General features: G+C 38.5%; 1 protein-coding gene across 1 annotated transcript in view; it reads right to left on the bottom strand.

The window, feature by feature from the left end:
- The window catches only part of DIAPH2 (diaphanous related formin 2), a 183,751-nt gene that overhangs the window by 107,886 nt on the left and 60,227 nt on the right, over positions 1-15,638 (bottom strand). Inside the window, exons 18-21 of the mRNA XM_082289626.1 lie at positions 12,897-12,998; positions 11,388-11,482; positions 7,167-7,268; positions 1,570-1,809 (exon numbers count right to left, since the gene is read on the bottom strand). Of these exons, the coding sequence (XP_082145752.1) occupies positions 1,570-1,809; positions 7,167-7,268; positions 11,388-11,482; positions 12,897-12,998 (539 nt within the window). The remainder of the gene's footprint in view (positions 1-1,569; positions 1,810-7,166; positions 7,269-11,387; positions 11,483-12,896; positions 12,999-15,638) is intronic.

A 15,638-nucleotide genomic window follows, 5' to 3' on the forward strand; every position in this document is an offset into this window, starting at 1 on the left:
ATTAACGATACAATTTCATGTCTGGATCTTGGCAGGATCTTTTTTGTTTCAATCACCATCAGCGTCTGTGATTATTTTTAGCCATGACCTTATCACAAAACATACCTGGTTACCTAAATGCAGCAGCACTGCCAGCATTTGATTTCATTACGCAAAAAGTTTGAGTATTTTCTCCAAATCTCACAGGGAGGGATGAAAGAAAAAAAACAAAACAGAAAAGAACATTTCCCTCAGAAATATCTACCTTGAAAACAAATTTTTAGAAGTTAACAAACAGATTTTGTTTCTGAGGGTAATGCTGAATTAAATTAATTAAATAGATTTCTGTCTGCATTATTTCCAGAGGAATTTACTGGTAAGCACAGGTAACTTGGCCTCAGCAACTGCTCAGTTCAATAGAGAACAGTTTGCAGGACGAGTCAGTCTGCATCAGCTGTGCCAACAGGCGAGATGTGCTGACAGCAATTCAGAAATCCATCACCTGCAGTGCAGGAGCTCCTGCTCCCAGCCCTGCTCTGCTCCAGCACCACTCCTGCACACTCATCACCTCCCCTCCCACTCGGTAATGAGTGTTCTACTTCAAACATTCATTTCCCTTTAGATTCTGCTACTACCACAAAGAAAACGCAGCAGGAGATCGATGACAAAAATCCTTCAACTTGGCTTCTCTCTTAATAGACTTATTAAAGAATGAAAATTTTTCTCAGGTGATGATTTTTACTTTATCAGAAGTTGGCAACATCTTTGCATTTAACCACAGCAAGCAGAGCCTTTCTCTGCTGAAATGTGCCAGATCACACTTGCTGTGTTTGAAATATGATTTTCCCCCAAGTTGAAATCTTGAGGTTTGCACCACATCTCATGGTGCCCAAAACCAGGACCTGAAATCTGGATCCTCTGATCCAGAAGAAAAGCCTCTGCAAGTTTTATGCTATTTTTTTTTTTGATCCATTTACAATCATTGCATGTCCTTAAAATAAAGATACTTTCAAGTGTGCTTTTTGAACTGAGACAGTGAAGTTTGGATCAGTACCTTACACACATTTATTTTACCCCATACCCAAATAAGCACTGCACACTAATATCTCACTGCTCTGGACTCTGGAGTTCTTGGTGCATCCCACATTTTGCTGCCACAATTGAAGTCCAACTTTGGTTAAAGGTTAAACCGTGTTCATCCTTAACACAGCTCCTTATTTCTGTGAAAGTGCTTGAAGGACAGCTGGGTGGGAGATGCAAAGACAGAGGAGTAACAAGGTATTTGACACACACAGGCTCTGTATATTCTATTGACAAGCTAAGTAAACAAAGTCAGATTGAAAACATTTGTTCTACTTCGCAGTCCAGAAGAGACTCACAATGAAACTGCCTTAAATCCCCACTGCACCAAGACAGCTGGAGCAGGGACCAGCCTGGGAGCACTGACTCTGTAGTTCCCTGTCCATTATTAAACACAGAGGTGCAGTCAGTAGATTACCCTGATTGAGAGCTTTTCCCTGCTTTGGGTACTTTCTCCTGTGTCCTGAGTTTCACAGAGCTGCACTTCAGTGTTTTATGGCTGCAGCTTACCTTGCAGAGAAAGCTGATGTTGAAGCCAAGGGATTGTGCATTTCTGGAGCCAGAGTTCATGTAGTTCCCAAGGAACAGCACCAACTCGAGGAGCTTGCTGAAGCTTTCACTCTTCTTGAGCTCCTCACAGGCCAGAGTCACTGCCATGATGTCAGGTTTGATGTTGTTCACGTGCTCCTCAAACATGAGCCGGAACAGGATCCCATTGAGCCGCGCCCGCAGCATTTTCACTGAGCTCATCTGCAAAGTGCCAGACATTACACCCAAACATAAAAAACCAAATGCTTATTTATGCAAAAAGCCTATATTAAAACCCCCAATGCTGTGCAGTCAGCAAGCCTACAGTTTCTGTATGTTTTCATTGCCTATCTTGTATTTCCAAGCATCCCAGGGCCCTACCACCTTTCTGTTTCAGACATTTGGCAAAAGAGAGCACAGCACTAATTCCTTCCTGCTCTGATAAAGAGATGGGAGGTTATAAATCATGAAGTTGTAACACGGTAAATGACAGAGATACTAAAAATAATCTACAATCCTGATTCATTAATTTAAATCCCCAAGACCAAATTCACCAGGCTAGATAACAAAATATGGCTTTGTCTTTCATACTTTGCACAAGTGATCAGAGTTATTTCCTCCCACTTAGCACACTGTAATTCACAAGAGAAATTTAAATTAGGAGAAAAATATGTACTGAGAATTTTTAAACCACTTAAAATTTTTAATTTAATTGCAAGAGTGAATATGCTCCAAATCTATCTCATTTTACTTAGCAGAACACAGAAAGATTTCCTCCCCAATGGATTCACCATCAGTGGTGTTCCTGAAGCACTTAGCAAGAGAAGCTTTGTTATGTGACAAAGCACAGATCTTGACTATCAAAACAGAAAGATTTCCATGTGCTCCTGTCTCTGTTGGCCAAAATTTTACCATGGTCCTTTGAGGAGCCACGATTTTTCTAGTGGTGTTATCCCCCAACAGCTACCAGCAGCAGCAACTTTCACAGGAAGGACTTGAGTGGTCTGAATAATAATGAATTCATTCTAAAATGAACATAAACATGGAAGGCGCTCCAGATGGTCTCAAACAATTCCTATGATCAGGCTGGAACAAGGGAAAGGAAAGGATCAGACAAGAAGCATTTCAGCATAGCTAGTGATCTTTTTTTATAAATCTCCATTGTCACAAATTTCTCTCTGAGCCTCCATAAGTCAAAATCACTGAAAGTCTTGAAACATTATTCTTCTAATCATTCTGTATTTCAGAAATATCGTACTGAAAACATCTGCCTTGAAAGGATCTACTTACACTAATCTGCAGTAGATGGAAATTAAAATTAATCACATAATTTGCTTTAACTTTTGTAGAACAATCTCCAATTGCTGTTTTTACTCAAAATGGCACAGAAAAAGTTGTCGAAAGCTTTAGATCCCAAAACCAGAGTGCAACAAAACATGGATAAGCTCACAGGAGAGTGTGACAAACATTTGTGAAGAATAATCCTTTACAATACTTCAGAGAAGTGTTCTTTCTTCTTTTAATACTGTGCAGTGTCATGGAACACTGATCATTTATTAGCTTTTGGCCACCAAACCAGCAGTGAGTTTTAATTTCACTCCCTGACCTACATAATATTTTAAAACTATCTTGATAATTTCCTAAGAGCTGTTTCATGTGGGTTGTTTCCTTAAAATCCAGAACATTTTAATACACATAATGCCCTTTAGGTATCAGTAGATGAAGGCCACAAATGTTATTTTAGTTCTTCCAGCCCCACCCTGTTCTGGTTTTCCCTTTTGAGTGCCTGCTTCTAAATCCACGTGTTCAGTGGCTCAGAAAAAGTGAACACATTGAATTTCGAGGAATCTCCTAGAATTAGGTATGGTGCAAAGCCTACATTTACTTGGACAGCTCAAATTCTTTATGGCTCTAAATAAAATTAGTGTCAAAGGCATATAAGAAATAAGACATTCAAACAGGTGCATGGACAGCAAGCATTGGCTTCTGCTGCAAACAGTTAAAGAAGCAAGGACGTGGATATTTTTTTTCCAGCTGACTGTCAGTGCTGGACTGCATGTCATTATTTCCCCTTCTGGGCTTTTATAAAGGTCTTGTCTGAACTCTCTATCCAATCAAGTTCTTTATGCTTTATTATCATCATTCAATTCTCAAGCCCTGTATTAAAACAGGGATCAAAGGCTACTGGAGAAAGGCAAAAAGCACAATTAAATTTGCCTCACTTGCTAAGAAAAAGCTGACATTCCTCTAATAAAAATTTGTCAACTTACTAAGACAACTTAGCCTCTTACCTATGTTATACTGAAGTTGCCTTTTTTTCCCTAGCAATGTTCTAGGAAGATTCATTCTGCAGCAGCTCACGAAATTACAATGAGGCCAAACAAGCAGCCAATAAATTCAATTTAAAAGACTGAATGAGTCTAAACCAATGGAGGTGCAATAAACTTGTACCATTCTCCCCACTTTGTCTGCCTCCCAGCCAGGACTGCTCATGACAGCTGAGCTGGTTAGACAGGAAAAAAAAGTGTCACAGAATATGCAAGTTTATACAACTAAGTTAGTCAAATTTAGGCTTTTATAATACTGAAAATGTTCAACTGGCACAGAAATGGAAATGCAGTTCCTTACTGAAGTTGCAGCTGTTCCCATACTAGAAAAAAAATTAACTCTTGACCACAAGGCTTACATTTAGAGTTCAGGTAACATTCTGCCTAGTGAGTTCATCTGTTTTCCTTGCTCTACTTCAACAGCAATGCAAACTTTCCTTTACAGGAAGTTGTGATGCCTTTTTTGATCCCAGGATGTAACTTCACAAAGTCCAAGTAACTAATCAGAATATATTATTGATTTTAACATGTCATCTAAATAAAAATGCAGTTCTAATTTTCATTTACAAATCAGCTGAATATTAAGTTAATCGGTCTCTTTGAATAAGTTAATCATTTACTAAGTATGGTTTTTCTACACAAATTTTAAGCAACTTATTCCAACCTTTATTAAATTTGATGGGCAAAGCGATTATCCAATTAACATAGCTTAATAATTAACACACCTAAATTTACATAAAAATAAGGGTACACACTATAAATATAATTTAAGACAGTCTATCTTCTATTCCTAATATCAAGGTTAAGATTATTATTAATGCAAAACTCCAAAATGTATTTGACACATAGGAAAAAAGAACTTCAGTCAAGTGAAGAGTTTAGGTTCAGCTGCAATTCTTCCACTTTAATGGACAGTTCAATGATATCAAAATCAGAAACAAACCCAGCACTTGAGCACCAGTAGTGCAGTTAGAGGCCTCTAGAAATGAGACAGAAGCAGGACCCATAAGGACAAGCACTGCTTTTTATTACCCCAGATGGTAAAGCTGAATAAGCAAACAAGCTTCAGGAAACTTGGTTCCTTCATAAGGCAAACAGCACCATTTGGAGATGTTTGATTAAGCAGTTTCTGCTAATTAATGTCACATTAAAACTTGGAAACTCTCTCAGCTTCCTACAGTCAGTGTTTCCTCAGGAACACGAATCAGTGCCACAGTGATCGTGGCCATACTGGGACTGCTGGGCAACGAGGGCACTTCTGTGGCTTTTTCAAGAAGCTAAGGGAAAAGCAAGGCCCATCCAGTTTTAGTCCCGCAGGAATCCTAACTCAGAGGAATCCTTGAGCCCCAGAGATGGAAAGCAGCATGTTAACCCAGAAATACCAGACAAGACAAGCCAGGGATGATGCCAAAAAAGAGAATGTGTGTCAGGAGGAGGGATCAGTGTGGGAAATGATCCAAGTTATCAAGACCAGGGTGAAACACTAAGGAATTTACAGCAATAGAACAGAGGAATGTCTTTAAATCAAGGTCATTATGCACAATTTGGCCAATTTCTTGACTGATTTTAAGCAGGTAACTGAATAGAATTCCCAGACATCAGAGGCTTCCTTTGTCCTGATCCCTCCACCCTGCCTGCTTCCATTGTGCATTTCCCTTAAACACACTCCAGATATTCCCCCTGCACAAAACCTGAGTAATTTCTCACTGTCTGACAATATCTAGGTAGGGGGGAGGATACACATACATAGGTGGGTGTGTATATATATATATATGCATATACCACAATATATTCACACACACAATATCTCCATGGATAAGTTTTGGTCTGTCTAAAGACACAATAGATTGATATGTTTCTATTTTAAATATATATTGCATGCTATTATTACTTCAAAGAAAGTAGCAAATATGTATTTATAGAGATTTTTAGATTGTTACTGATCAATAAATGGTAATGTTCTACTACTGCAGTTCTTGCAATGAGACTAACTAGTGTATCGCTTCTATCAAAATTCCTCATCTTTGTTTGGAAAGAAAAGATTTTTGGAACTTCAGGCCATTAAGTATTAAAAAAAAGGAAATCAATAGGCTAAAGTTTTTCAGAAGAAGCCGTTGATATCTTTCATTTTCTAAATCCTCCACCAAAATCTCATTAGGACAAATCATATTCTGTTACTTCCCCAACTGAAAAATAATTAAAAAAATCACTCAAAAGGCACTTCTGAAGCCAAATTACGCTCAAATCAGAGCTTTTTAGAAAAAAAAAAAGTCTTTTAAGAGGCCTCTATTTCTGCTTTAATGCATTTTAATGTACATAATGCCTTAAAAATCCAGCAAGAGCAAACGTAGCTCCTGTGGAGTTGGGGATAAGTCCTGAGCACGTTACAGAAGCTCTCATCATCATTCTAATCTCTTAGGCTGAGGAAGGGAAGTGAAAACAGGAACTCATTTGCCTAAAGACTTAGGAGGTCTTTGGAGGGCCAGGCAGAAAGTGCTTCCCAAGGCCTGGCAGTGAGTCAGTAGCTCACCATCAGCCAGCAGCGTGGATTGAGGAACTTCTGCAAATGCTGCCCTTTCCTTCCAAGAGAGGGCCCAGCCATTCTAACACTGGACAGCCCTGCTCTTGAACAGATCCAGGGACTGAATGCTGCTGCAAAGAGCAGAACACCAGCTCCAGCTCAGTTCTCATGTAAATTCACACCTCTCCTCGAGCTGTTTTGCAGGTTTGTGTTTGTATAAATACAGATATTTTATGTGTATGCATACATACATATCAAATATGGATATGGACACAGTAGCTCTTTCAAATTTATTGGAGTTGTCAATGGCATGGAATAACTGGGTCTTTTATGGACTCTTGGAAATTTATCTGCTTGAAGCCAGAGGGTTCTTCAGAGCTGTTTAATAAACATTCAAGGCAAGACATGCAGACAAAAGACTTGGTCTGGCACAGGAGTGCCTGTTGCTTTTAATGGCTTACTGTAATTCCTTCCAGAAAACCACCCAGAATCATGGAATCAGAGGGGTTCACATTGGAAAGGACCCTAAGGACCATCTGGTTCCAACCCTGGTTGGTCAGGGCCCTGCCCAGGTTGGCCTAATACATATTAAAGAGATTTTTTGATTATTACAGTAACTTTTTCCTACTGCAGGTCTTGCAAAACGCTAACAAAAAGATTTTATCCCTAAATTTGTTTCTTTTTATGTGACAAAATGTAACTCTGAAGTCAATCATTGCACTAATACATACCACAACTCCAAATTGCTCTGGCTCAGCAAGATCGTTATATTCATCCTTTAATTCAGCTAAGGCATTGAGTTCTTTCTGCTCAGGAAGATTCTTCACCAGGTTCTAAAACAAACAAGGCATTATATCAAATTTGTTACATTAAACTACCTCAGAGATTAAAAATAACACACCTAAAATACCACAACATGGAAATGCACGAGGAAATTAGGGGACGCTTATTTTATTTATGCAGCTTTAACATTATATAAACATCAAATCAAAGCAGCAATTATTTAATACAGACATCAACTCCTCTGCTACAGTCTCTGATTTGAAGAATGTATTAAAAGGTTGGAGTATAATTTTTCAGGGTCTGACAGCATCAAGGAGTTTTTTTCTGTTGACAATCTCTTTGCCCCAATGGCTGCATCTCACTCATTAAATATTAATCAAGAAATAACTGGTCTGTGTAAAACATGACAAAACTAGCAAAAAAATATTACAATCATTAGACATTCAAAGTATTTGTGCACAAAGTACACTTAAAAATACCTTACACAAAAAAGGTCAACATCCCAAAATTGTACAGATCTTTTGGGTGGCAAATATACAGGAGCTCAGGAAAAAGCTGAACTTGCTTGAAGTCTTATTCATGTCCCCAAAGAAAACTGTGAGTTATTAAATGCTCAAAATACAGATATGCTAAAAATATAAAATATTTATATTAAGACTGAAGAATAGTTTTTTAATAAATACTCAGTAAAAGTGTAGATTGTGTTTAAATTTTCATATATATACCAGTTAAAAAATTACATTATTGTTTTGATTTCAAGGGAAAAAAACCAAATTTATATTCAAGCAAGCATCAATAGGAAAAGTTATGTGCCTGTTAAAAAAGCAACTAGCACTGCAAAAGCACTTTTTTTTCAGCTATAAAAACCTTAACTGGAAAAAATCTGTACTATTAGAGGCAGAGCTGTCTTTTTAGACCAGCCCAATCATGCCATCACTCTTGCAATATTTCTTATTTGTTTTGAGAATTTGATTACTGATCACTCTGCCAGGCTTGAAGGAGACATTAAGGCACAAGTTGGAAAAAGGCACCAGTCTAATTTGTCAAATTTGCAAGTGATAACAAACTTAATTCTCCGAGCTGAAAGAATCAAACATTCACCCATCCTAATAAAAACAAAATAAAGATGACAGGCAGCCTCATACAAAACATCCCTGTTACAGAAAGAATTTTATACTCGCACTGAGGAGCTCCTGATTGTCTCAGCAAGCAGAGTTCAACACATGTGGCACAGAGAAACATCAGATTCCCCTCCAGGTCACACAACTGAGCTGTAGCTCTGTGCTTAAACTAAGCATGTTTTCCTTTCCTATTAAGCTAAACCCATGTCCCACAGATGTCTACTTGCAAAAAAAAAAAAAAAAGGAATGATCTGTAAAACATTCTTGCTCATTTGATTAATTGTTTAATGCTGGTAAAGATCAAAGACATTAACTAATGCAATTTTCTTAATCTATTTTGATTAGTTGGACTGTTTACCAAATGTTGTCCTCCAGAATTTCACAGTATTTGTCAGAAATGTAGATTTCATTGCAAATTAAGAAACTTACTGTACAACACTTTTTCCATCAATGCAGAAATACAAGTACCTACTACTAACCCAGCTGGATTTTCAGCTATGTAACCAATATCTGTTAATGTGCTTGATTGTTTATTTTTCCTCACCCACATCCTTTCTTGGGCCAGAGCCAACAGACCAACTCATCTTACCCTTGTAACAAGGAGAATTTGGCTCTACTCACTGCAGTGCCTTTTTTAACACATCTGTATGTTTACATTCACTGCATGTACTGAATAACTGAAAATGAAGATAAAGCATTCAGTGATCACATGTTCAAATCCCTGTCAGTACTTCAAGAAGCAGTTTCCTGCTGTGTTCACTGTGATGCAGGTTTAAATAAAAATAAGGTAAATAAAAATGGTTTACATGAACATTAAAAGGAATCCAAGGTTGACATTAAGAGGCTGTAACTGTCGCTCACTATTCCCTGTCACAAGGTCCTGAATTCTGTCAGACATGGTGCTTGACAACTGGTTACAAGAACTTACTCCCTCTAAGACACTCTAGGAATGGAAAACATTTTTTCCTAGAGTGCTTTCCCCGAGGAAGAGTTACAACAGTACATTGTCTACCATGTACTTAAACTCATTAATCCAATTTATTTAAGTATTACACCGTAAGTCTAAAAAGCAGCAAGAAGCAAGTGCCTGAGAAGCAAATGGAAAAAGCACTTTGCTATCTGCTCATTATGCCATACCCATTCCACTTCCACACCTTGACTTAGAACAAAGCAGTTTCTACATGTGCATTTTTATAAAGTGTGAGTTTTGCTAAGCACAGAAAAAAGCAAGCTTTGCTCTGTACAATTTTTCCAATCAGTAGTATTGCAAACTGTTGAACTGGTAAATTAGTTAATAGCTCAGTTAGCAGATTAAGATAAGAATAAACCAGAATAGAGTGAATACGAAATAGATGATACAGCCCATTTACCCCACTGATTTCTAGAATTATCCTGTGAAATACAGAGGAATCTCTTCCAGGTTATCAGCTACATGTCCCTGCTGCTGGAAGCAGCTTCAGAAAGGGACCAACCTCCAAAGCACCCATTTTCTGAAGATTCCAGGCTGCTGAGTTCTACATAGCTGCATCCATGATCAATTCACAGCCATTTATTGTGGAGCTAACATCACCTTCTGCTTACACACCTCAGCTTTTCTCCCTGATGCTCACACACATCCCTCTCCTCCCCAACAGATGTGAGGTGCTCATATCCTGCCAGCTATTTATATTGCTGAGCTAATCAAGCCAATCTCTTCTGCTTCCTTCTGGAGACTGTTTCTCTATCCCTCAATCATCTTAAGTAGTTTTTAAGTTCAGCTCCTCTATTTTAAATTCATTTTTGAGAAATGTACTGAGTATTTTAGATAAGGTTGTACAAGTAGACTATTCAAAAGCAATAAAATTATCCTCCTGACTGGAAACCCTTGACCCAACAGACCTTGCAGTGACATTTTGTGGTCACCCAGGTCTGGCTGGGATGAAGATCATTTACTTCATAGGAGCCCAGAGGGTGTCACTTTAACTTGTGACCAAAACAGTGCTGAACTATCACTGGTGTAGCTGCTCTGCTGAGCTACATTTGCAGTAGAGGAGATCAGTCTGAAACTACTCTGCACTTCAGCTGACCAAGGTGGCGTTGTTTCCTCCCCCTTGATTTCTGATTTTACTAAACCTGTAGGCTTCTTAATCATATCATCTGACATTTCTGATCAATAAAGTCCTCAGTAAAATTAGGATTTTGCACTTATTTTCAAATACTGAGGCAACTCAGTTTAAACCAGAGTCCCCAGAACAACCATTTTACAGGTCCAAAAAAGGAAGAAGAAATTAATTTAGAAAACCTTGGGGGAATGGGATGAAGGTGCAAACAGAAGACAGGGAAGGATGAAGGGATAAATCGAGGCCAGTGTGGTAGCCAGAATCCAATCTGTATGATATTAAATGAAACAACAACAGTATTGCTGGGGAGCCAAGTCTTTGCAACTTTTAGGCTTTCCAGGCTTCCCTGTTGGACTGTCACTCCTCAGAGACCACGAGGGGCCATGAACACCCTCCCCTAGACAGAGGAAATCAGAGAGGGATGTAAAGAAGCTGCACTCCTATCCTTTCTTCTCTCCAGCTGAGAGAGATTTGGGGCTCAAAATGAGACTAAACCAGTTTGAGAGCAGGTTTGATTTACAGATAGGTTTGGAGTTGCAGCAGGATCCTGAAACGTTCAGGGAGTTTCATCTCCCACTAGAGACAGGCAGAGTTGTTACAGAGCTGCTTCTTCCACTAGAAGCCTCATGAAACTTCATTATGCACCAGTCTAAATCATCTTCAGCTTGTCTTCAAAGCTGAAAAATTAGAATTCTCAAAGACTTCCTATTGGAACAGGAAACTCCAAGGTTCTTTTGTTAACAGAGGCTTTGAAAGGCAGTTTTACTGCTGCATGTGACCATATTCAAAAGCAGAAGTGAAATCAATGAAACAGTGAACACAACTCATACACTCACAGCTGGGACCTGCAGCAACTCCACACCAGTCTGACTCTTGAATTCTTACACCTTTCATGCCATTTTTACGTGGAAAATGAGCTATAACCAAAAGCAGAGGTATTTTCACATACCTGAATCAAGGATTCACTCAGCTTCTCTTCATCAACCTCTAAAATGATATTTTTTATTTCTTCATAAGGCAAACGGAAGGAACCCAAAAATATTGCTGAAATTCAGTAATACATCATTAGAATCAAAAAGGGCAAAAAGAATGATATACAAAGGCAAACCATTTCTAGCAACTCAAAAATCGTATCTTCATCTAAATTGTGTTTCACAGTTAAGAAGTCTTCCATATAAAACAAATGCTAGATAGGCACAATATTGTAGTGCGACTTAAAATGAATTTCCTTTCTACAAAAAGAAACTATGACAACATTTTTAACTTTTTATCAGTCTCAGTTGCTCCCTAGCAATGTTACTTAGCAATAAAGCCTTATCTTTATGAATGACATCTGCATTCCTACTTAAACAGACATACTCAGCCAATAGAAGACTTGATCTATTATTATTATGGCTTCCATAACCACGTGTGAATAGCTGTACTGCATTTGCAAGTGGATAAATGATATTCACATGATATTCTAGAAAAAAATTCACATCAAAGGGGCAATGAAGAGCTGGGCAAAGTAAGAAAAAACGTCCTAACTCTACCACCTTTTAGGGTATCTGAACTTATACAACAGACACATATAACACAAACCCTTCAAAGATGGAGTTCTCAAAGCAATGTGATGTCAGAATGTCATAAAACCTCAAGAGAGCCCCATTCAGTAAACTACAAAGAATTCTTAACAGATGGATCAGCATAATATTGTAACAAAGTGCTTTATACTCAGCCTAACTACTGTGGCTGATTATCCTGCATCCATGTTTTCAAAATGTGAAGTCTCCTATCAATTGTGTCCTAGTTCATGTTCTGCCCATGAAAACGTGCTCACCAACGTGGTAATGAGCAGGCACACACTTGGGGTTACACACTTACTTGCCATGGGCACAGTTGGACTCGTGACATTTATGGTGTTTCTGATTCAAATAAAAGACTCTACTACTCTTAATGATTGATTTCCCCCCATAATCAAAGAGGGAAGAAGCGAGTTAAATAATACAAGTGGGCTGGTTTTGTCACAATTTGCAGCAGTAGTACTCACACCTATTTAGCCCATCTGGTAATATCTTCTCTTGAACCTCTATTCCTTCCTTGCTCTGACCAGAAGGAACAATTAGGAATGGCCTCTAAACCCCATCGACAAACTCCACCAACACTGTGCCTTGCCCATACTAATGATCATCATTTAATTGTACTTTCAGCCCTGAGCAATAACTGACAGAATCAACTGACAAAAACCCCCAGTAGCTCATTAAATCTAAATCATTTTTCATGTTACTTTCTCTCATTTTCCCCAAGTTAGAGTGAATTCAAAACATGTGTATTTAAACACTTCTGAATTTCAGGCTCATGCTCAAATTAGCAGTTCTTAGAAAAAGCAATTGCACATGTAAACAAGAAAAGAAAACCTATGACCAGCGAGATGTAGATGCTACTTAGATATTGACCTAATGCCCTTCACATCACTTACATAAATTTTGTGCAGATTTTCCATCCAAAACTCTTAATTCTTTGATCTTCTTCTTTGACTGAGCTGCTTTCTTTTCTTCTGATTCTTCTACAGGCTTTTTGGCTGGAAAGTAGGTATTTGTTAAATTCTATTCATTATTACAACTGTTCAATCTTAGCTAACAGCAAGTCCATTAGGAAGCCATAATAATACATTTTTAACAATCAGTTCAAGGCAAAATGACTGCACTGCCTCAACCTACTGTAAAATATCCAAACAAACAAAGCAAACATCCAGAATTGAAAGGAACAAGAAATAAAAATAAGACAATAAGGAATTTTCCCAAGCACTATCAAATAATATTTATGTATTTTTACCCAGGAAATGTCACTTGAGCTCCAATTTATTGCAAGCATTGTTAAGAACATGGAGATTTGGTGTTACCTCAAAGCACATGAGTGCCCTCTACTGAAACATTAATAATATTAATAAGTTCTCCATCCAAAACCAACATCATAAATCACTTGATATTTATCACACTGAACAAAAGTATGTTTTTATTAATTACTTACACTGCCAGTTGTAAAGAGCAAAACTAACTAAGAAAAGAGTGTATATTTTAAAGTGATTTCTTTTCAATTAGCAAGATTGGCTAGCCTTATATTCAGCACTTTAAATTATATGGAAAGAATTGTGGTATTGGAGTACCTAAAATATAAGCTGATTTTTTGCATAACTTAAAACAGTCAATTTCCACGGAATTTTCTTAAGCATTAGCAAACCCATTAACAAGGATTTATTTCCTTTTAAATATCACATAACATAGTTGGCACTGAAGGAATAGAATCTTGATGTGCTTAACATTAATTGAACTTAATGAATATTTTAAGTCATTCAAAAGTAACTGAAAAACTGGAAAGTCAAATTAAGATGAAGTTTCAAGCAGACTGAATATGGTTCTGCTCTCTGAGCACTATTTTTTGTTGCACTGCAATGAGCCACCACAGGTTTCCTTACAGGCATCACCTAAGAAAAAATGTTAACTTTTAGCATGAAGAATAACAAAATCTCTGTTTCAACCTCTTTAGCAATAATAAAAGAGAAAACAACATAGAAAACAGGTATTTGCCTCCTTACACCCATTACCACTAGGAAAGCATCTGGCATAAAATAATTCTGCTGGTTTATAGCCCTGAATAATCAGTTTACCTTGGGCACAGTCATGCCAGTGCTAACTGAGCCAGTCCCAGGCAGTGCCCTCAGCCCCAGCTGCCTCTGAAGAGCCCAAGCAGGGAAAGCTGAACACAAAGGATGCTTCAGCAACAAACCAAGCCTTGCTCTCCCCTCGCCTTACGCTTCCCTGCAAGCTTCCCATGAGCAGCTGGCCTGGTGCCTGTACAAGCCCTGAGCTACACATCACCAGGTAACCTCCGAATTCCCACCAGCACTGACCCCTGAACTGTAATGAGCTCCATTTAAAATCCTAAAGTGACACTTCATCAAGTAATCAGACCCTTATCACTAATTGTTCTCAATTAAATGAGGAAATAAGACCAGGTGCTCAACAACACAAACAAAAAACCACCCAAGAGTTAAAAATTAGCTGTCCCATGGGAAGGCGACAAACATTACAAGTTCTGTTTTATCACAGGAGACGCTGCAAAGCCTGGATTTGTGTCTGCTGAGACAGCTGAGAAAGATCATTCAAGAAGATGAGTGACCTATTGCAAACTTGATCTGTTTAAGAGTTAAACCCTCCAGATCTCCACGGATCAAGTCTTTAAAGCACTGAACACCACACCCCCTCCCAACCCACTGCAGGGCACCAGACTCTCTCCGTAGTTGGGAGCACCAAAGCCAAACCTGCTCTGTCAGCACCTACAATAAAACACACAGGTCCCAGTCCCCCGGCCTGCAAAGTGCAGAGGTAACAGAGTTAAACAGAAAGCAGGAGCAACAAATGGTTTTGTTAGCAAATATCACCTCACAGAAAGGGAACTTCCTACAGTGATAACTCACGTAGATCAGAAGGATTTGTGAGAATCTACCAGGTGAGAGAAACACCTCTGTGAGCAAGAGTTCAAGGGCAAAGGTGCTACACCAGCCCAATGCAAAACAGGTGCTAAGTTATTCAGCTGCTACAGTACCAGAAAAGGAAGAGTGGTTTGGGGTTTAAACACATTTTATAAACAGACACACAGAGGGTGAGCTGAGGCAGAATGCACAAGGGGAACTCTGCCTGTACAGGGCAAAGAACCAGTTTCCCTTATTACCCCTCCTAACCTGTATGCAGGTGCAGTCCTCTACTGGTTGTAAAATTAGAAGCTATATTTAGACCACAGCAGATCACACATTCAAACATTTCATAACAAACCACAGCCACTCTGACCTACTCAAGCCTGAAGGCTGTAAAACCACTACTATATATATGTATATATGGACCATCCATTTAATAAATATTAGCTGTCTGGGTCAGATTAAATTTTTTCTACTTGAAAAAGACCAGAGAAGATGTTCTTTCCAAAAAGTTCTTATCCTTCCACACACAACTTCAAAGATAACTTCATGACTATTCACAAAAACCAGAGAAACACTAGAACCAGATGCTTATGTGACTCTTAAAGTCACAATACAGGATCAACACCAACCTTACCAAGCCCAAATTCATAGGGAGAAAGAGACACTACCAAAATTTCTAGATTAGACAGCTCCTACAGTCTCTCCACCACTTGAGCCACGCTTGACACAGAGCATCAGAGAGCT

The sequence above is a fragment of the Coloeus monedula genome (assembly GCF_965178545.1).
Source record: "Coloeus monedula genome assembly, chromosome: 12".
NCBI lineage: Eukaryota > Metazoa > Chordata > Aves > Passeriformes > Corvidae > Coloeus > Coloeus monedula.